The sequence below is a fragment of the Balaenoptera physalus genome (assembly GCF_965194825.1).
Source record: "Balaenoptera physalus genome assembly, chromosome: 15".
NCBI classification, from domain to species: domain Eukaryota; kingdom Metazoa; phylum Chordata; class Mammalia; order Artiodactyla; family Balaenopteridae; genus Balaenoptera; species Balaenoptera physalus.
The window spans coordinates 98,090,954-98,112,717 of NC_138894.1; the positions used below are offsets into that span (position 1 = coordinate 98,090,954).

The 21,764-nt window shown below is 42.0% G+C and overlaps 1 protein-coding gene across 6 annotated transcripts in view; it reads left to right on the top strand.

Annotated features, from left to right (window-relative positions):
• SH3YL1 (SH3 and SYLF domain containing 1) overlaps nucleotides 1-21,764 on the top strand; it is a 46,363-nt gene that overhangs the window by 15,679 nt on the left and 8,920 nt on the right. For 3 of the 6 annotated variants that reach the window (XM_082426341.1, XM_082426342.1, XM_082426340.1), the window contains exons 2-8: nucleotides 46-160; nucleotides 3,127-3,240; nucleotides 5,396-5,460; nucleotides 11,421-11,533; nucleotides 12,636-12,764; nucleotides 14,800-14,968; nucleotides 15,595-15,673. In XM_082426341.1, coding sequence (XP_082282467.1) covers nucleotides 133-160; nucleotides 3,127-3,240; nucleotides 5,396-5,460; nucleotides 11,421-11,533; nucleotides 12,636-12,764; nucleotides 14,800-14,968; nucleotides 15,595-15,673 — 697 coding nt within the window. In that variant the 5' untranslated portion in view covers nucleotides 46-132. Of the gene's footprint in view, nucleotides 1-45; nucleotides 161-3,126; nucleotides 3,241-5,395; nucleotides 5,461-11,420; nucleotides 11,534-12,635; nucleotides 12,765-14,799; nucleotides 14,969-15,592; nucleotides 15,674-21,764 lie in introns of all 6 variants that reach the window. The other 3 variants (XM_082426338.1, XM_082426339.1, XM_082426343.1) reach the window with 3 other exon arrangements.

Genomic DNA, 21,764 nt, shown 5'->3' on the forward strand with positions numbered 1-21,764 from the left:
TATTTAGTAGATCTCTTCATTAAAATCATTTTTTTAATCTTTCAGTGAATAACCCTATACCTTCCAATTTGAAATCTGAAGCAAAAAAGGCTGCTAAAATTCTAAGAGAATTCACAGAAATAACTTCCAGAAATGGACCTGATAAGATCATTCCTGGTAGGTAAATAAAATACATACTTGTCACTTCTACATCTGCTCTGTTTCTTAAATTACCTTCTCAACCCTTGACTTCACACAGGTCCTCAGAGCACCTTTCTCCTCTGAGCCCGTCTTCCCGGCTGGGGCCCTGGGCGGCCTCCCTCTCCCACCCGCCTTGTAAGACTCCCTCTCCTCCTCGCCTTTGCAGGGCCCATGGCCCTAAGTACCCTGTGTCCTTTTCCACTTCCACTTTCCTCAAACTCACAGGTCCTTGTCCTCAATTTCTGAGGACTTTCGCAAACTCATCTTGCAAACTCACTAGCTAATCTCATAAATAAATTTTAATTTTGTGTTTTTTTCTTTCTAGGTAAGATAGTTATACTTTATAGTGGTTTAAGAAGACTAATCAATGATTCCCAACACAGCTACACATCTGTATTCCCTGGGTCATTAAAGTGCAGTTCCTAAGCTCCCCCCCGACCTGCTGAATCAGACCCTGGAAGCAGCGTGGCCAGGAGTGCAGACTTTATCACGTCTCCTAATGTGATTCTCCTGTAGTCGGCTGACCACGCAAGACCTGGTCCAGAGGCAAGCCTTTGGGAACCACTGTCTGTTCATTACTACTACCAGTTATTTCTAAAAGGTGTTTCAGAGAATACCTGTCTGATGCAAAGACACTCATACGCAGACTAGCGTAGGCAGCTGCGGGCTAATTTCCCTCTTAGTGCATAACTCTCATCCTGCATTAGAGAAACCAGTTTAATTTCTTAAGCCAGATTTTCTGAAGTTATTTAACAGACCTTTAAGGGTTGTAAGAATTTCTAATTTGTTGTTGTTATAGTAATAATATTAAGTGCTGTTATTTTGGCCCAGCCACTCCTCCCATCTTAAGAAAACAGCACTTCATAGAGCCTTGCTACTCGAAGGCAGATGACCACATCTGGGCATCACCTGGGAGCTTGTTAGAAATGCAGGACCTCAGGCTCCTCTTCGGCCTGATGAATCAGAATCTGCATTTATCACAAGATCTCCAGTGAGTTACATGCACGTACAAGTTAGAGAAGCACTGTGTAACACTTGAAGAAAATTCAACCAGAAGAACTCGATTTTCTGTAGCTCTATTCTGAAGCAGGAGGCAGAAGACATTTCTCAATATACAGCAGCATCTACATACATGTCAGGCTAGATAAGCTGTGTTTCCTACCATAAAAACATTTGGGTACGGATTATTTCTCGTGGATTTTGTCCAGCAAAATTCTGCCTTGCCTTTATTCTGCTTCCAGTCAAAGGCCACCCGACTCCCTTTCACTGGGTGTAGCTCAGAAAATGAAAACCCGTTTACACAGCAGCCTGAAGAAGAGCGAAGTCCCGCAGGGCTGCGGGCTGTGTGTCTGATGGAAGCCAGAGAGGCCGCAGCTGCCAGATGACCAAGCCTCATCTTTCCTTGGGATGAGGAGGGAGGGCCCATTATGCGTACATTAAAGCTAAGGAGGTGTACTATGTGATAGGAGATAAAATCTAAAAAATATTTTAAAACAAAATGCCCAGACCCTTAGCCTTTCTTAGGCTGTGAGTTCACAGTCCTCTGGTGTGAGGGGCTCTGAGACATAAGTGAAACTCAATTTAGAGAGTAAATCTGCAATCAGTGCATCTACATTACAAATGAAGAGCTAATTGGACAATTATTTAGGAATTATTGGTATTTTAATGTCCCTGAATCTGGGTGGATAAGATATAAAAACACACCTGACATTTGAACTATGTTCACTTTAAAAATATACTTCTGTTATACCTAATATTCCTGAATAGAGGCACTACTCACTGTAAAAGCACTGAGAATGGCATGTGAGGATATTCTGCCAACAAGTGTTGTATAAACAAACCTACCTGATGTATAATGAAGCTGTCAACATCATTACCATGTGTCAAACCCTTTAGAACACGAACTAAGACACACTTAGTTGATGACCATCGGAGAGAAGAGAGCCTTACTTCTAAGCCTTAAGTACCAAGAGCTCCAGGAATGGTGTGTGTGTTACCCTACTTGTGCTCTCGGTTGAATCGTCTCTGAGAGTCTGTTATTAATTTAAATTTTGAAATGGTGTGCATAAGTGTATTAGAAATTTAGTGTTTCCTAGGGACACCTACAAAGCCTTTTTTGTGTATGTGAGTACACTGTCTGGTTTGACTTCCTTGACAGAATATTTGACTAAAATGATGATAAATTAAACTACCTTAAAAGTAACATTGGGATCCAAGAATAATTTCCAATGTTTAGGCTTCCTTTGTTATTTGAAAGATGTACTATTATGTAAATAAATCCACAGACTAGTAAGGCACTGAGTTTAGTGGGTACCTATGTTAATAACCTTCCTTTTATGTAACAAACTTCCCTGAAATGTGAATAAACCAATATTTTGTAAATTGAATTATATTTTCAGTGCCCTGGTAGTTATGTGTTATTCGAATACTGATCAGATCACTTTATAAAGTCAAAAAACTTTTTAAAGTGGCAAAATCATTTAATTTTCCTGGTTTTGAACCCAGATTTTCATATTAATAGAAGCTGAACTCAACAATGTGGCTCTAAGTTCAAATGTTCTGCTGCACACTGCATGTCAGTCCCTTTTGAAGTTTCTCCTTAATACTGTGTAGATCTTAATTTCTTTGAAAATACTTTTATAACTTGTAAAATTATAAATTATGTTGTAAATTAATTGAAATCTCCAAATTATTTGTCCTGCTACTAGATATCAGTACAGTCTCTTCCCAGTGTCTCATTTCTTGTGTCCACTGCAGGATTCTGAGCACCCGCCCTGTCGGCTTAGGGCCACCAAAGGCTTCAGGCTCCTCTGTCCTGGGGCGGTTTCCTCGCAGTTCCCTGCGCTGCTGAGGCTACGGAGGCCCTGGTCCCGGGAAGCAAACCTGCACGCACGGGCCTGCTGAGCTGTCGCCTGCCCGGTGCTCACCTGTCTTCATCTTTTGCAGCACACGTCATTGCCAAAGCCAAGGGCCTGGCGGTCCTGTCTGCGATAAAAGCTGGGTTTCTGGTCACCGCGAGAGGGGGCAGTGGGATCGTGCTGGCGCGCCTTCCAGATGGAAGTAAGCTAGCGTCCCTTCACTGGGAGGGGCAGAGAATCCTCGCCCCTTTTTTGTTCTGTTTCCACTGTGAACAGGTTTTGTAGGGAGAGAGACAGGTTTTCCGGTGCTGCCTGGACCACCTTCCTCGGGCCGCTCCCTCGGTTTTCTCTGTGGTCAACCGACCCACCCGTGAGACTCAGAATATCAGAAGATGGGGCCCCCGTCTTTACACACTTTGTTGTCCTTCCATGGAGCGTATAGTAAACATTGACATTGTATTTCTGTTGTTAAATATGCATTCTTATTCCTCGGCTTCACCTTACACTTGCTTGCTTTTGTTTCATGGAAGCTTTTTTACCCCATTGTTCCTGTGCGGTATCTTAAAAATCGAAACATTTTAAAGAACATCCCCAGGGCAGAATCATATCAAGATCAGTATAATTTGGTTTTACTTTCTGGGGCGAAATCTAATACTTGATTTTTCAGACATGACATCAAAATATGTTTGCTTGAATCCCAAGAACCAACATACATAATATTTAAAGTGTGTGTAGGTGTGTCATAACCAGCTAAAAGGCTTTTATATGAATTTAACATTTGCTGTCAGTTATATAATTGAGCACATTTTTCTGTTAATAGCTCTTTTTGTGTAGATAATTTTATTTTATTTTGAGGGAGAATGTGGGCCATCCACTGACAGGAGAGACACCTGGCATTTGGGGGGCGCACGGCCCCAGAACTTGAGTCAGCGGGATTTGTTGTCCCCTGTGAGGCGTCCCCACAGCAAATGAGAGTTCGCCCCTGAGGTTGTGGTTCAGATTTCATAGCTCTGGGCTTGGCTACGGAACAAAAAATGACATCATTCTCTTCTTCTCAAGAAAAGAAGCATTACCCAAATTTTCATGGGCAGATTCCCAGCAGTACAACCAGACAAGCAGGCACACTCAAATCGAGTCCACCGTGAGATGGGCTCCGAGTCTGCAAGGAGCCCCCAGCCCTGCAGGTCTGCAAGGAGCCCCCAGCCCTGCAGGCCCCGAATGGTCATGGACGGGTGACTGTCAGAAAAGGGGGAGGAGCCGTCGACACCTGGGGCTCCTATCAGAACCTCAGGTGGACCTTCCTACTGGGTTAGATACCTAAGTTTCTCTCTCCCATCTTCCCAAGTAGCTGCTGGTCGCTCTGCAGAGGGTAATATAAAAGCCACCCAGTGGGGCACAGCAAATCCCCAGACCCTGGCCAAGTGGGCAGTTTTTAAACAGGGACAGTCCCTAACATAGGAAGTGGAAAATAACTTTGAGATTATGAGACATTAATTTCTGTAATCAAAACCCCTCTAAGCCCAGATAGATTAGTTCTGGGTATATTCAAGCACTAGCCTGTCATCTAGAATACATGATAGCAAGAAAAATTAGGTTTAGGGAGCTACTGAGCATTTTCAGAAAGTACTTCATCTAGACTATCCCACCCACCCCCCCAATTATTTTTTTCTAGACTTGTTTAACACAATTGTGTCTAGATCAGGAAAAATAGGCACACAATAATCCAGAAATGTACCATATCATGGCGAATGGAATTATTGTACTTAGTTTCCAAATGTAAGGATATGTATCTTGATAGAATTTTAATAATCTTGAATTTATAACCTATTTCTTGTGCTTCTACTAGGCACAAAGGGTGTCAAAACAGTTTTTGCCCTCCAGGATTTACAATAGAAACAGTTTAGTATTATGTTACCCTTAGAAGTGATTATAATGAACTCTTTTGAATCCATTTGCTCTCTTATATCTATGATAAAATACTAACAAAAGACTAGAATTCCAGCTCAATTATTTTGCAAAACATTATGAATACTGATGGTTGAAATTATCAAATGCTATGTATATTTAATTGGTGAGAATTCAATAGTTTGGTATTATGCATGTTTGTAGGGAAAGATTAGAAAACATAGACTTGTGAGTCTGTGCAGCTCATAATGAATACCTAACACCTTTCAAACCTTTTTAACTTAAAAAATTATATATATTTATTAAAGAACATTTAAAAACTTAGGCAAAAATGCCAAAATCTCATTATTTTAAGAAGAAACACTATTAATTCACATTTTAGCATTTTTCCTCCCCATATTTATGTGCCAAGGAGTTTTAATATTAGAGTAATGTTTGTTTGTTTTTATTAGAATGGTCTGCACCTTCGGCCATCGGGATAGCTGGGCTTGGTGGAGGATTTGAACTAGGAATAGAGGTGAGTGGCTGATGTGTGTACGTACAATTGCCCTGTTCTCTAAAAGCAACTGATACGTGAAAGTTGAGTGGTCTCCTACTGTTCTTGTTTGACCACCTATGGAAATGGTTCCCTTTTATTTTCGTGACTCTCTACCTGAAGCTATGTAATGTCTATCGTTTTCCTCCTTTTCCTTCATTGAGGGTAGAGTTTCTTTCATTCACCATCGCATCCGCTTCCACCTTCAGCACGTCAGTAGGACACATGTTCTCAGATCTGACAAACTGCACTTGGCAGTTTATGCCTTCTGATTGCGGGGTCATGGGTGCAGACAGCGCAATGCCATGTATCAACGTTTGTGGCAAAATCCAGTCTGGTACCCCTAATGTTCAAACTACTCCCAATTTTTTAAGTAAAGATTGACTTTGTATTGTTTCATTTTACAACTTTGCTGCTAATGATTATGGTTTCTAGCCCATTTCTAATCAAATGGACTCGAAATCATACCAGCACACAGAGGTCACTCCCACAGGGAGCATCTGCATGATATCAGTCTTTCAGCTGCTGCTTTATTGCTAAGTGATTGGTAAATCAAATCTCCTAATATTCCCGAATCACTTTCTTCTCAAATTTCAGTCAGTTTCTTCCTGAACTATCCTTTTATGAATTTGCTCTGTTGCCATAGTTTTAAATGCCCTTGGCCTTATTAGGAGGAAGTATTTCCACTATTGATTTTCATTTTTATTTGACCTTTACTTGCTGCTGCATAAATCTGTGATATAAAAAGAGGAACATGTTTTAGTTTTGCTATCATGACTGCCTTTTGGTTGTATATTCAACCAAATCATAGCCTTCAGAAACATCGCACTCGTGTGGAAAGCGTATTTCAGCATCTGTTGTGCACCCCTGCTCACACCTCCTGGCACTGTACCCAGGTGTCCCTCATCACTGCCCTCTGACCCCAGGCTTTGGGGCTCCATCTCAAAGAGCATTTACTTATATTTGCCATTTGTGGAAACTTTGCATGCAACTTACCCTCGTGGCTGTATTAGAAATTAACTCTGGAATTCCATTTAAATACTGTACATGGAAGGTAAGTGTTAACTTTGAAAAATATCCACTTCAAGTAGAGATTAGAAGACTGTCCTAGGAGTTTGTGCCTCTTGAACATGACCTGGCTTTGCTTCCCTGAGTGTAGCCGTAAGGTTAGAGCTGTCAGTCACTTTTCAGTGCTAATGAGGGGCCGTGCTGGTTCCCCAGGAAGCATCTCAGACCTGGCCAGAAACACGCAGTTACCTTCTGGGTGCAGCTCTGGCCCAGGATGAGCGAGGGAGCTTGGGGGTCAGCGGCCATGCGCCCGCGGAGCTCCTGCGGCTGGATGCTCTTGTCACCCCAGCTCCAGTTCCAATGAAGTGCAGCAGGCCGTGACCGACGCAGGCAGGGGGGCCCACGCCCTCGAGTCTGCAGCCCCCAAGGCTGCCTGGGCTCCTCTCTGGCGTTCTTCTTCCGCCGCACGCTTGCTCCTAGCGGGATGGAGCGCTCGGCACATGCGCCAGTCTGGAGATTTTCTTGCCTGGCCCTTACCTAGATTGTCAGTCCTTCATACCTGTGTCCTCAGACTGGCCAAGTATCAAGCACAAGTAGACACCCAAAATAAATCTGTTTCTTTAAAGCACTGTATCATCGGTTCAAACTATTAAATGTTTGTTGAGTAATTTAATTATCTGCCATTCTGTTTTGGAATGGAATAATTAGCAATAATGGCTAACATTCGCATAAAACTCTCACATGTACTCTCATAGAATCATTTCCATACCGTAGCCACGCTGAGTGGCCGTCGCTGCCGTCATTGGGCAGATAACTGAGTTACGTGACGCCTCCAGCCGGAGAATGGCAGGCTGGCCATTCAGAGGGAGGCCTCTGGCTTCCATGGGTGCTTGGGTGAGTCTCCTCGCTTCTCGTGCCCCGTCTGGTCCTAACTGTAACTTCCACCCGTATAACACGCCGTGGATTTCAGGGCACGGATGAGGTAGGCAGGGCGCATGTGATTATTTTCAACGCACAGAGGTGCTAAGCAGCTTGCAGAGGTGGTGTGTGGTTGTCTCTAACTGGTTTCACTGGACACAGAGCCTGAGACGGGGCTCGTGGTGCACGTGACCTACTGAGCAAATGTTCTGGGTGGGGGGGAAACTCTAAGGGGCTGAGGGAAGCAGGACAGAGAAGGGGAAGGATCCAAGCAAGGCCATGGTTCCAGGTAAAGTCGCCCTGGTCTGATGACAGGAAGAGAAGGCAGGTCTTAAGACAGAGGCAAGGGGGTTGGCGTTTGGGGTCGGCTGCTCTCGCCACCTGGCAGCACGTGGGTGTGGCGTGTGGTGGCAGGGCTGGAGGAGACTGCAGTGCCCCCCATGGTGGGACCAGACCCCTCTCCTGAGCCCAGGACCCCCTACGAGCTTCCACCCCCATGCTGCCTCCCCCACGTGGTGACCCCTTCATTACACGTGGAAAGCGGACTTGACTATCAGGAAGTCTAGATTTAGCTCCGCTTTGGAATCTCGACCAGGTTAAGGTTCTGAAGGTATGTGAAGTTAGGGACGTGTCGTTTTTTGACAGAATCTGTTGGCCTTCAGGAGCTTGGGCATTAGTTAAATATAGATTATGGCACTGGTCCACTCATGAGAACTGCTGAGAATTCCCAAGGTTGTGTAACTCACACACACCCACCAAACACAACAACAACAAATGAAAGATTTAAAAGTCAGTGGAGTAAGGAAAGATAATGCTAAGACTTGGTTTAAACACCATTAATATTTTCTTTCCAGGAAAGTTATAGCAGAGCCCAAAGGTCTGAAAACCCTGATACCTTGGATTATCCAATTGTTCGTTGTTTACCAAAATTCAGAATCCACACTGGGCCATCAAGTCAGATCAACCTCGCTTTCACCCAAGATTGTAATGTGAGAAAAATGACTCTGCTTTTTCCAGGAGAATTTGGATGAACTCTTTTACTTTAATGATGAGGAAGGCATCTAGGCTTAAGTTGAGAGACTACTGTTAGAGATCAGAGTTCAGTTTCCAAGTCCCCTAAGATTGCTGTGCAAGGGGAGGATCTGTTGGTGTGAAGAGTGGAAGGGGATGGGAACCCCTCAGATGTGGGTTGGACGTTGAGGCTGATGACGCCACGTACTGAGAGTGTGAAAGCTTTCTGCCCACACGATGAGGCTTTCTGGGGAGTGAGACAGACTCCCGAGCAGAATGGCTTGAGAGATGGGAAAGAAGACCCTTCTATGGAGGGTAGGGGTGGGGCTGGGGGACCGTCTCACTAGAACCACAGGAGGGAGCCCTGGGCTTTCTCGCCAGGTTGTCTGGATTTGGGGCTTGAAAGCTATCGCTTCATTACAGGACGACAGCATCGGGGACTCGGTGGCTTGGGTTCTAGGTGGGTAAACACTTGAGAGGGAGATGGGGCAGTGCCGTGTTGGGGACAGTGTGTCAGGGGATGAGAAGCCCTCCGGTTCCTGAGAACATTTCTCCCCCAGCTTTTCCTGCATGATAGTTGTATTTTTTAAAATTCTTTTTAAAGAATTGAGTTTAATTGTAAAACTCGCATTTTATTTACAGTTAATTGTATCTTAATGCAAACTTATTAAGAAGCCTCTATCAAATTCTTAAATATCTGTCTTAACTGTTTATGGCTCCATTGCTCCAGTTTTTTTTTTTTTTTTTTTTTTTATAGCTACTTTATTTATTTATTTATTTATTTATTTTTGGCTGTATTGGGTCTTCGGTTCGTGCGAGAGCTTTCTCTAGTTGCGGCAAGCGGGGGCCACTCTTCATCACGGTGCGGGGACCGCTCTTCATCGCGGTGCGCGGGCCTTTCACTATCGCGGCCCCTCCCGTTGCAGGGCACAGGCTCCAGACGTGCAGGCTCAGTAGTTGTGGCTCACGGGCCCAGCTGCTCCGTGGCATGTGGGATCTTCCCAGACCAGGGCTCGAACCCGTGTCCCCTGCATTGGCAGGCAGATTCTCAACCACTGCGCCACCAGGGAAGCCCTGCTCCAGTTTTCTTTCAGGAAATCTGTTTTACTTTTTATTCTAAGCTGTGGAAATAAATCAAGGGCCGTTGGCCGTACTGCTGCTCTTCAAACTGTGGTGCTTTGGACCTGGTTCTCTGATTAGTCATGTCACCAAAGAACACAGGATTATCTTACTCTTATTTCAGGAGAACTGAATTGAGACTAGACATAAAGTTAAAGGATTAATTTATTTTCTTTATTGACTCATATAGTTGTGCCTTACTTAACTATCCTAAGACGTACCAAGTAGAAGGAGACATAACAACTAGAGTATCCACAAGGTCACAGCTGGAGACTTATACTAGCTGAGTGTGTATACACTAAGCATTACGCAAAGTAATTTCATATATGTTCTCTTAAAAAGTATATAAGATTTGGTTATATAATCTGGCAAAATTGCTTAGCTTTGCATGAGAAATGCTAAATAATTCTGTATCATTCAACACCATGATCCTCAGAAATTGTCCATGTATAAAATGGAATTAACAGTTGACATGAGTCACAGTGATATGTCTGGCATGCATCAATTAGCTGGCGTGTTTGGTCTGTCCTACGGAACTTTAGTGTATTTTTTCATGAAGGAATTCAAATTAAACTGTATCAGGAATTCCACTAGGCCCTTCCAAGTGCAATGACGTTTGGTAATAATCGGATTCTTCTGTCAGATGAAAACAAAGATTCAAAACATTTAAAGAACGATATAAATGAAGTCATCTTTTAAACATTAATCTGCTTGGCCTTTGCATATTTTATTGAGATGTAAATATGCCAGGGTTTACAAATGATTTCAACTCATCTTTCAAACAACCCTAGATTTGTGTATATGCATACATACATGTATATATATATATACCTATACGATTATATATACTTATAAATCTGATTACTATTATACCCATTTTACAGAGGAGATTGCGGCTTTGAGCCGCTCAATCATTTGCCCAAGGTCATGCAATATGCCAGGGACAGAAGTGGAATTAACACCCAAATGGTTTCCATTCTGAGCCCAGATTCCCAGCGCCAGGCCCTCAGGCCTTCCGTTCTCCAGCACTTGACACACGTGCTTGACCTCCCCGTGGTTCAGGGAGCAGGTCCTGCCCTGGCCTTTAACCATGAAAAGGCCAAATGGAGCCAAAATGCCCCAGATGGCCCGGTGCTGCGAAAAGGAGCTGGGCTTGAAAGTCTGGTCTCCCCAGCCGGCGCCTCTCCCCTGGGCTCGTGGGGTGAGGGGCCGTGGCCTGGGCACCCTGCCCGGCCTCACCGGGGGTCCCGCCCCAGCGGAGGCGAGTCTGAAGAACACGCCTTGTCCCCAGCGACCCGCCCAGAGCATGGAGACTCGCTCCAGCTTTGCTTTTACTTGGAGGATTAACCCTGGTAATAGGCATAACTGCTGGTTAACTAATCTTCCTCCTGGTGTGCTGCACTTTGGGGCGGCTCCTGCTTGCGGGTCGCGTGACCTGCAGGGGCGCCGGTGGGGACCAGACTCGGGCCCCCGGACCTTCCGACCTGCTCCTCGTTCTCCTTCTCCGGCTTGGCCTTCGTGAAGCGCTTAGTTTGAGGAAGCCTTTTGACCTTTCCCACCTACCTGTGTGTGGCCTGTTCAGGTGTCACTAGGACACGTCACTCAGCCTCACTAACCCGCGAGGCTGCTGAGAAGTGGATGCCCGGAGACCTCCCACCACGTGCTCGATGCACAGTGGCTGCCCGGAGGCCTGCGCGCCGATTGCCTGCGGGAAGGTTAGCTGCTTGCACCCTCAGCTCAAAATACAGCACCACTCTGCTTTCATACGCTCTTTGGCTACAGTGAAATTCTTGCTACATTACATATCGTATGTTGAGTTTTAGTAAACATATATTTTAAATGATATTTAGGCATTATTTTAAAATAAATGGCTGTCTACATTTCAGGTATCGGATTTGGTAATAATTTTGAATTATGACAGAGCAGTAGAAGCTTTTGCAAAAGGTGGTAACCTAACACTTGGAGGGAATTTGACTGTGGCAGTCGGGCCCTTGGGAAGGTGAGTACTCTGAAATCCCTTTTGAACAGCTCTTGGATAGTAAAGGCTTTAAAACTATATTGTTTTTCATTAAGAGAAACGAATTAAAATGACAGAAATTTATGATTTACACGTGTCCCAGAGGGTTTGAGTCTGCTTACAAATAAGAAATAAACAAAACACAGCCATTGTGATAAAACGAGAAAATCTGAAACTAAAACACACAAAAAGAAATTAAATATTTCAGAAATGCAGGCTGTTGTATCTACTGGAATCAACATAAAATGTACCTTTAAGCTTTGAAGGAGCCAGGTCGAGTCAATTTTCATTAACTGAGAAAGGGCAGCATTGATCAGGGAAAAAAAGGGGTTTTTTTTCAAACTAAATTGTGAAAAATTGAAATGGAAGTGTTCTACTTGAGTGATGTTTACAATACTTAAAGTGTATTTTCCTTCTCTATTAATCAATAACTATTCTTGAGTTAATTGAGCAATTAAATATTTTAAACCCAGACTATTTATAGAAGTTACTCAGTAAAATCATTTAAAAAGGTTTCTAAGTTCCATGAACATACTCACTGTAGAAAGAACCACAGTCTTTTACTCTTGAGGTGTGTTTCCCTGTTTTAGGGAAGGAAGACAGTATGGGAAAATATCAGCTGTACGTGTGTTCTCCACGTGCATCACACTGTTCTACAGCCGTCTTACCTTCTATGTACTTGCCATGAACTGTCCGTCCTCTAGACCACTGTAAACACACCTAGCTTAGGCCAGCAGGAAGTAAAATATGTAAAAATGATTGAAGTTGGGGCTGGAGTTGGTGGTGGGATGAATTGGGAGATTGGGATTGACATATATATACTAATATGTATAAAATAGATAACTAATAAGAACCTGCTGTATAAAAAATAAATAAATAAAATAAAATTTAAAAAAAAAGAAAGCCCTATGGACGTGACCTCATTAAATATTCAATAAACAATATTTCTTACCCCCCCAAAAAAAAAATGATTGAAGTAAGTGCAGAGCAAGATCCTTCTTTCGGGTTAGAAGTACAGTGCCAAACAGTCATCCTTAAGTGAAGGTGCTTACAGTTCTGTGATGCAAAGCCTTCCGTTTCGCAGGAATTTAGAAGGAGACGTCTCCCTAAGAAGCTCAGCTGCTGTCTTTACTTACTGCAAGTCAAGAGGCCTCTTCGCTGGCATATCTTTAGAAGGTAGCTGTTTGATTGAGAGGAAAGAAACTAACCGAAAGTAAGTGCAAGGCAAATAATTTTAATTGATTTGAAAAACGTGCGATGAGAAAATAATACTTTGTAGATTCATGTCGTTCTTAAGAGTGTACAGAGTACCTCTGTACAGGCAAGTGTTGTGTCGGCACCATTTTTCCAACAACATTTGCTCACTTTGTGTCTCTGCATCACATTTCGGTAATTCCTGCAATATTGCAAACGTTTTCATTATTACTACATTGGCTATGGTGATCTGTGATCAGTGACCTTTGATGTTACTATGGTTATTGTTTGGGGCACCAGGAACTGCACCCCTATAGGATGGAGAACTTAATCAGTAACTGTGTGTGTATTCTGATGGCTCCTCAGACTGGCTGTTTCCACTCACCACCACCCCCTGCCCCCAAGTTTCTGTCCCTCTCCTCAGGCCTCCCTATTCCCTTAGACACAACAATATTGAAATTAATAACCCTACAAAGACCTCCAAGTGTTCAAGTGAAAAGAAGAGTTGCACGTCTCTTACTTTAAATCAAGAGCTAGAAATGACTGAGCTTAGTGAGGAAGGCATGTCAAAGCCAAGATGGGCCGAAAGCTAGGTCTCTTGTGCCAAACAGTTAGCCAAGCTGTGATTGCAAAGGAAAAGCTCTTGAAGGACATTACAAGTGCTCCTCCAGTGAACACACAAATGATAAGAAGGCGAAACAGCCTTACTACTGATACGGAGAACGTTTTAGTGGTTTGGACTGAAGATCAAACCAGCCACAACATTGCCTTCAGCCAAAGCCTCATCCAGAGCAAGGCCCTAATTCTTTTTAATTCTGTTCAGGCTGAGAGAGCTGAGGAAGCTGCAGAAGAAAAGCGTGAAGCCAGCCGAGGTTGGTTCGTGAGGCTGAAGGGAAGCAGCCGTCTGCATAACGTCGAAGTGCAGGGTTCCTCATGAGAGGTTTCCTACTGTTAGGCTCAGCCTTTGTCTTTCTTCCATAAGATAGAGACCAATTTTGATTTAAAAAATACAAGATTTGGAAGTACCCTAACAGGCGACGTGGAGCTTCCACTTTAAACTGGCATCTGGCTGATTTTTCCCAAAACTGCTCTTCTGTATTTCCACGAAAATATGTCTAATTGCCCAGAAAAAGATAAAAAGCTAAGACTGAGAGGACTAATTCTAGAACCTGGCAGGAATCCCACTAATAGTGACCCTGACAGGGCTGCCCCTGCTGGTGGTGGACACACGTCTGCCGCTTACAGCAGACTTGAGAGAAGTTGAGTACCAAGTCTGTGGTGCCCGTTTATCCAGAATCCCACAGCACATGCAGAAACGTTCAGTGCAGACCTCAACAACCAGAAGATAGGAGGAATGGGGGGAAAGTAAGGTTCGCAGAACTCTCCATCTTGTAAAGTCAAGAGAAATGTTTTTACTTCTGTTTTTATTAATTTGAGAAATTTAAGTTAAGAATGCTTTTAGAAATTTGTGATTCTAGGCCTTTGGAAGATTTTCCAACTAAAGTTCACCTAAATCCTGGATAAACTAAAACAAGTATACTTCTTAATCAGTTGCAGGGCTTCTAAACATGTAAGGCAAATCCTTACATAATTTTGATACAAATAAACATTTTAAGGAAACTGTATGTTAGCACCATTTTTATAAGAAACTTAAAAAGTAAAAACCTATAAAGATGTATAAGTATGTGATTGTAATTATATGTGTATAAGTGCTTATATGAAGATTTATATGTTTATTATATGCATTTGTATATAAATGTTCTATATATGTTTTTATGTATAAGTGTATGTATATATGATGTGCTTTTATATTATTGGGAAAAGGATATGAATATCAGGCCATTTATGGTGATTGCCTCTAGAGGTGAGCTTGGAGAGGTGAATTTAGAGGCTTTAACATGGGGTATGACTTGTACTTAGTGTTTGAAAAGTAGTATATATGAAGTGCTATATGTGAGTAAATCATACACACACACACAGGTGTGTGTCCTACATTTAACTCTAGAAAAGATCTCTGTCTGCAAAAGAAATGTTCTTAATATATTTCTTATTAGATTCTATTGTCAAGACATTCGAGCTTATGACATTTTATTTGGAGATATACCACGGCCTGCTGAAGCAGAAGATCTTTATGAAATTCTTGATTCTTTTACTGAAAAGTATGAAAATGACGGACAACGAATCAATGCAAGAAAAGCAGCACGGGAGCAGAAGAAGATTTCTGTAATGCTTGGTTTTTATATTTTTCTTAGTAGCCACAGAAAATGTCTTTATATAGAACATTCTATCCTTGATACCAGGTTTCTAATAACCTACTACGCTTCCCTTGTCATTTCATTAACATAAAGTTCTTGTGAAAATGTCATAAAACCTTGACAGTCATCTATGCAAATTTCAGGAAGAAACATGGTTTTCCATGATTGCATTTCTGCAAGGATAGAACTTTATAATATTAATTAATAATACTAATAACTGCCGCTAGCCCGGGGCCTTGACGTGCAGAGGGTTTTGTGCGCCTCGTTCATCGAGTTCCGCACCTTTCGGAGCCGCGTGGCCCTTTCCGTCCGGGTCCATCGCTCAGCGCCTCGCTTTGCTCCACCTGCGCGGTGTCAGAGGTGCCGGGATGAGGGAAGCTTCCGGTTATAGAAGCGCGCCCCCTGCCGTCACCCGCATGTTGTCCAGTTCAACCAGATGTGGCCCAGAGCAGTACATGTGCTCTGTTAACGAGTGCACAGGATAACGTTTGCGTGTACACCCATTGGGGGGAAGGGGGGAAAGCCTTATATGGTCCTAAGTAAAAACAGAGTTTTAAAATCGCGTGCATTTTTTGTTGTTGTTGTTCCTCCCAGGCTAAAGAATTGCCTTCAAAACCATTGTCAAGACCACAGCAATCATCTGCACAAGTACAGCTGAATTCTGGCTCTCAAAGTAAATATTTGTGTTGCAATTCAAATATATTTATAATTAAGTAATCGTGAAATATTATTAAATCAAGCTACATTTAATGATAGATCTAAAGTCATTACTTTAGCGTCAAATAGAAGAACTAATGAGTATTAAAGAGAGAAAAACAAATGCTCGGCCTCTTCTAAACATACAAGGCAAATTCTCATTCCTGTAATTTGTGAAAACGTCTATTCTCATTCAGAAAATGCTTTTTCCAATTGACAAAGTGATTTATCTTTAAAGTTTTTCTTTTTTTGTCATTTCTTCCAAAGACTATTATCCTGCTAATTTGAAATGGAAACAGAATAAGCCTATTTTTCTCATGTACACATAGATTTATATTTCTGAATATTAATCTGACCATACATTCTTGGGAGCTCAGGGTTTCATAAGGTGGTTTTAAAATAGGATAAATTCGTAAAGCACCAGGTTTTTGGCCTTTACACCTCTTTCCATCACTCATTTTTATGACAGTCACTCTTGGAATTCTGCTTTTCATGTATAGAGGTTACCAGTAAATAGCAATATATTAAAGTAGGCAATGTTTCATGTAATAATTAACTGTTCTGCAAGTGGCTTTGGGCTGTGGCTTTTGAGAGCACAGTGATGAATCTAACTTATCTCCTGCCTTTAAAGAACTTTCCTTCTAGGAGCAGAGATATTACAGGTGGAAAAGTAACTGCAATTACTGGAAGGAAGTACAGTTGACCCTTGAATAATGCAGAGGTTAGGGACACCAACCCCTCATGCAGTCAAAAATCCATATATAACTTTTTTTTTTTAAAGATTGATTGATTGATTGATTGATTGATTGCTATGTTGGGTCTTCGTTTCTGTGCGAGGGCTTTCTCTAGTTGCGGCAAGTGGGGGCCACTCGTCATCGCAGTGCGCGGGCCTCTCACTGTCGTGGCCTCTCTTGTTGCGGAGCACAGGCTCCAGATGCGCAGGCTCAGTAGTTGTGGCTCACGGGCCCAGTTGCTCCGCGGCATGTGGGATCCTCCCAGACCAGGGCTCGAACCCGTGTCCCCTGCATTAGCAGGCAGATTCTCAACCACTGCACCACCAGGGAAGCCCCATATATAACTTTTGACTCCCCCAAATAGCCCATTGCTGACTGGAAGCCTTACTGATAACATAAACAGTTTATTAACACGTATTTTGTATGTTATATGTGTTACGTACTATATTCTTATATAAAGTAAGCTAGACAAAATATTATTAAGAAAATCATAAGGAAAAGAAAATACATTGATCATACTGTACTGTATTTATTTATACCATAAGTTTACATTGTTTCCAAGATGAATTGTCTGTCAGTACGTACATCAATATTGTCTTATATGATACAAAAAACTGTAAATGTTTTATGTATTACTAACACTAGACATAAAAATGAAAAGATAATGGAAAAAGAAATTCGTATTTACAGGTATAATAATTCATGCATTGATAAAAAAGAAGCAGCAATATGACTGCTTCACGGTAGCCTAGCCTATACACTAATGAATGAAAAGTTATGAAATTTTTATGGCACACAGAATTACAGCCATAGTGATAATACAGTATTAGAAACATTGTTACATGTTTTAAAAACCACTTACATGCGATGAAGACTGATAGTTTCTCCAATTATGAGAGAGGGAGAGAGGGGCATACGGTACAGCAATGTAATTCTTTGAAAGCCAAGTTATAAAACAGTAAGAAAACTAACACATTATTAATTTTGTATTAAATATGACTCACCTTATGCCTATGTGAGGATAGGCTATCCACTTCTATACAAGTCTTGCCCATGATGTTCCACACGATGAACACTTAGGCGATGATGGTGATAACACAAAGACGTCCCATACAATGATTAGATTTTCACATGAGGACATTCACACATACACCACAGAAAAGTTTATTAACTGAACAGCATGATGATTATTTACTATTCATGAAGTGGAGGTGGATCATCGTAAAGGTCTTCATCCTCCTCGTCCTCACGTTGAGCAGGCTGAGGAGGAGGAGGAGGAGGTTGGCCTCAGGGGTGGCAGAGGTGGAGGAGGGGCGGGGGAGGGGGAAGCAGGGGAGGCAGGCACACTCAGTGTAACTCGATGGAAATGCATCGTAATTTCTGTCTGACATTTTTGCTTTTTCATTTCTCTAAAAATGTGTCTATAGGATCCCAGTCCTCCTTCCACTGTTTGCTTTAGTTTCAGTGCCCGTATCGTACAAGTTAAAAGCAGTCTTGAATAATCAGAACCCTCTTCCGGATTGTCTGATGTCAGTTTGTTTGTGGCACTGCTTCTACGTCTTCTTCCCCATCGTCTGGCACTGGTTCAGAAGCTCTCATCTCCATCTAGTATCTTTTGTTAATTCCTCCGGTGTGGTGTCTATTAGCTTTTGAAATTCTCCAAGACCCGTATCTTGAAACCCTTCACAGCAACCCCCTGCCCCCATCTACTTTGCCATATCTACAGTCTATTTCATGATTTCCTCGATTGGCTCTGTTGTAAATCCTCTGAAGTCATGCACGACATCTGGAACAGTTTTCTCCAGCAGGAGTTTGTTGTTTCAGGCTTGATGGCTGTCATGACTTTTCCTATAAGAGATAGCATCTTCAGTGGCGTAACCCTTCCAGACTTTCATAATGTTCTCTCTATAGGCGTTTTCTTCCGTAGCATCAACAGTTCTTTCCGTAGAGTACCATGTGTGATGAGAGCCTTGAAAGGTCTTGATGATCCCCTGATCTAGAGGCTGGAAATAGAGACGTTGTGTTTGAGGCCAAGTACACAACTTGGTGGTCTACTCATGGAGTTGAACTCACGGGGTTCTGGGGGGCCAGGGGCATTGTCCAATATCAAAAGAACTTTAAAAGGCAGTCCCTTACTGGCAAGGTACTTCCTGATTTCAGGGACCAATCCAGAAAAAGAGTTCTCATGATCCAGGCCTTCTTTTTGTACAACCAAAAGATGGGCAGCTTGCATTTATCTTTTCCCTTCTAGGCTTGGAGTTTAGCAGTTCTAAAGATGAGGGCAGTGCTGATCATAAACTCCACTGCCTCTGCACAAAAGAGCAGAGTTGCTGTATCCCTTCCTGCCTTAAATCGTGATGCTCACTTCTCTTCCTTACTAATAAATGTCCTTGGTTGCATTTTTCTTTCTCAGAATAGGGTAGTTTCATCTGCATTAAAAACCTGTTCAGGCAGATGTCCTATCTCCTCAATGATTTTCTTAATGGCATCTGGGAACTTGCCTGCTGCCTCTTGGTCAGCAGAAGATGCTTCTCCTGTTGTCTTGACAGTATTTAAGCAGATAATTTACTAAAATTATCAAGCCAGCCTTTGCTGGTATTTAATTCTCCAGCTTTAGATCCTTCACCTTCTTTTTGCTTTAAGCTGTCATATAATGACTTTGCTTTTTCTCGAATCATATTAGAGTCGATAGCAATCCTGCACCCACATTAAAAACTGTATTTTTAGTACAAGGTAAATAGGTATTTCACAAAGATGCAAGATGTATGCGCCTGTCCGTGTAGCTGCAGCAACAGCTTCAGGAATTTCCTTTTCTTTCTTTCTAATTTTTTTTTTTGATGTGGACCATTTTTAAAGTCTTTATTGAACTTGTTACAATATTGCTTCTGCTTTAGGTTTTGGTTTTTTGGCCACGAGGCATGTGGGATCTTAACTCCCCAACCAGGGATCCAACCTGCAACCCCTGCATTGGAAGGTGAAGTCTTAACCACTGGATTGCCAGGGAAGTCCCTCCTTTTCAAATTTTACAACGGTTCTTACACTGAATTTATTTATGTTGGAATAGTGGGGAGCTGCAGCTGCAGACCTCGATTTACAGTGTACATCAAGCAGTTCAGCTTTTGCTTGTAATGACTTTTCTCTGCTTCTTGGAAGCACTTCCAGGACCACTAGTGGCACTTTGTATGGGTCCCATGGTGTTATTCAAGGTTTACGGTATCATACTAAATACAATGAAAAATACACCAGAACCATGAAAGCGGACCTATTACAGTGACACACAGTTTACTGGAGAGATTGCTCCTCGTGTGGGGATGATTATGTGTGACCCTCGGCTCACCTTGGCGCTACAGCAACAGGAGGTGGCTACAAAACTATTGCAGTAGTGCAGTACGTACATTTGTGCACTTACGATTTAATACTGCAGCTTTACATTTGTTTACATGTCTCTCCACTGCAAATAGTGCCATGTAGGGTCTATAAGTGTGTGTGTGCATACGTTTTGATAAATTTTAACTTTTAGTAAAAGATTTGGGTATATTTTATGGTAGCACATGATAAAATAGACTAGTATCTACATAAATTCCATGCATTCATGACACACCTAACATTTTCTTAATTCTTTTGATATTTCTGGTTTGTGCATTTCATCTGTGAGTTTTTTCAAATTGTGGCAAATCTCAGACAAATTTTCCAGTGTATTTATCAGAAAAAACCCACGCATAAGAGGACCCACGCGGTCCAAGCGCATGTTATTCAAGGGTCAAGAGTACATGATAAGTTCTGGGAGGAGGACCGGAAGTGTCAAAGTGCTGCCGAGGGCACGAAGCCTATTCTGCCCCTCCCCCTCCGTGTTCTGTATCCATTTGCCCAGTTTTCATGCCCAGGTGAGAACTGGGCCTGAAACATGACTCATGGCCCTTATATTGATTCCTGGCTGTGCCTTTAGCTTAAATTCACCCCTTCCAGGAAGATCCTCAGGAACTAGACCTATTCTTCTTTATTACCCACCCCCCCGCCCTAACAACTTACTCTGTATCCCATTCTCTTGGGATGCTGCTTTCTTCTTCCAAATGGGATAGTCTATTTTTCTTTCATGTTGTGGTGATTAATTTGTTTACGCTCTTATTTTCAGTAGCAAGATGTGAGCACTGAATCTATTTTTATTGATATTTTAGAGCTGAGTGATTACATAAAATTTGACCCATGTGTATACTTTAAAATACATAGTGTTTCTAAAATTTCCTTGCTAAGAGAATAGGTATCTGTATCATGCTTACATAAAAATCCTGTTAGTCCTCAATATCAATTCCTTGTCAGTGTAGATTAAGAAGCTACTTACCTTATCTCAAGAAACTCCTCTCACCTAACAATGGAAAAATCTTGGAAGATTTGTTTCTCTTGCATATTCTTCCTGAGCATGTATTTTAAAATCTCACCATCATCTTTGGTCACTGGATCCCCTATCCTAGCCAGCCTTGGCTTGTCTGTTTCCCACAGTGATCTCGTGTCTTCTGATCTGTCCATCTGTGTCGGCAGGGGCTGCTCTCCCTACTTTTTGCAGTGTCCTTGCCAGCCCACCTTCTTGCCTGTGCATGTTTCTGCAAATTCAACTCTATTGACCATATGTCCTTGTGAACACTCTCCTTCTCCCTTGACGTTTTCAGCTTCATTATTTGTTACTCGATTCCTATTTTGTTCACATGCGCATCACCTTTTCTCACGCAGCGGATCATCCCCAGTTGTGAACACCCATTTTTTATTCAGTAAAAGGAAAATTATAAACTGGTATCTATTTTCAACCTTTTATTTTAAACCTGACCTATTCCTAAGTTCTTTATTAAAAAAAAAATCTTAATTTTTAATTTTTTATATATCCTCACATATATAATTTTATATAAGTACATACGTGGTTCATAAATATGGTTTTTGAAAGCATTTTTTTTTCTTTTTCTTTTAGGAGTCATTCCCTTTTTCCCATTTCTCCTCTGTCTTAACTTGCACGGCACCCTCTTTCATACTCATCCCAGCACACCCATGTGAACAACAGGAGTGATATTTTTCTCCGTGTTTCTATACTCCTACACGTGGGCACGTGTGCAAACACGTAGATACGCATGGGCAGAATATTTTGCTGTTGTCTCACAAAAATGCTGTCGTATTATTTATGCTTTACTGTAGCTTGTTTGTTTGTGGGTTTTCTTTGTTCCTTTTGCTCAACAGCACCTCATGGAAATCCCTGAATCAACTGATACAACTCTAATTAATTCCTTTTAAAGGCTATTTAATATTCCATCGTGTAGATGTACATATTTTATTCAGCCACTCTCCTACTGA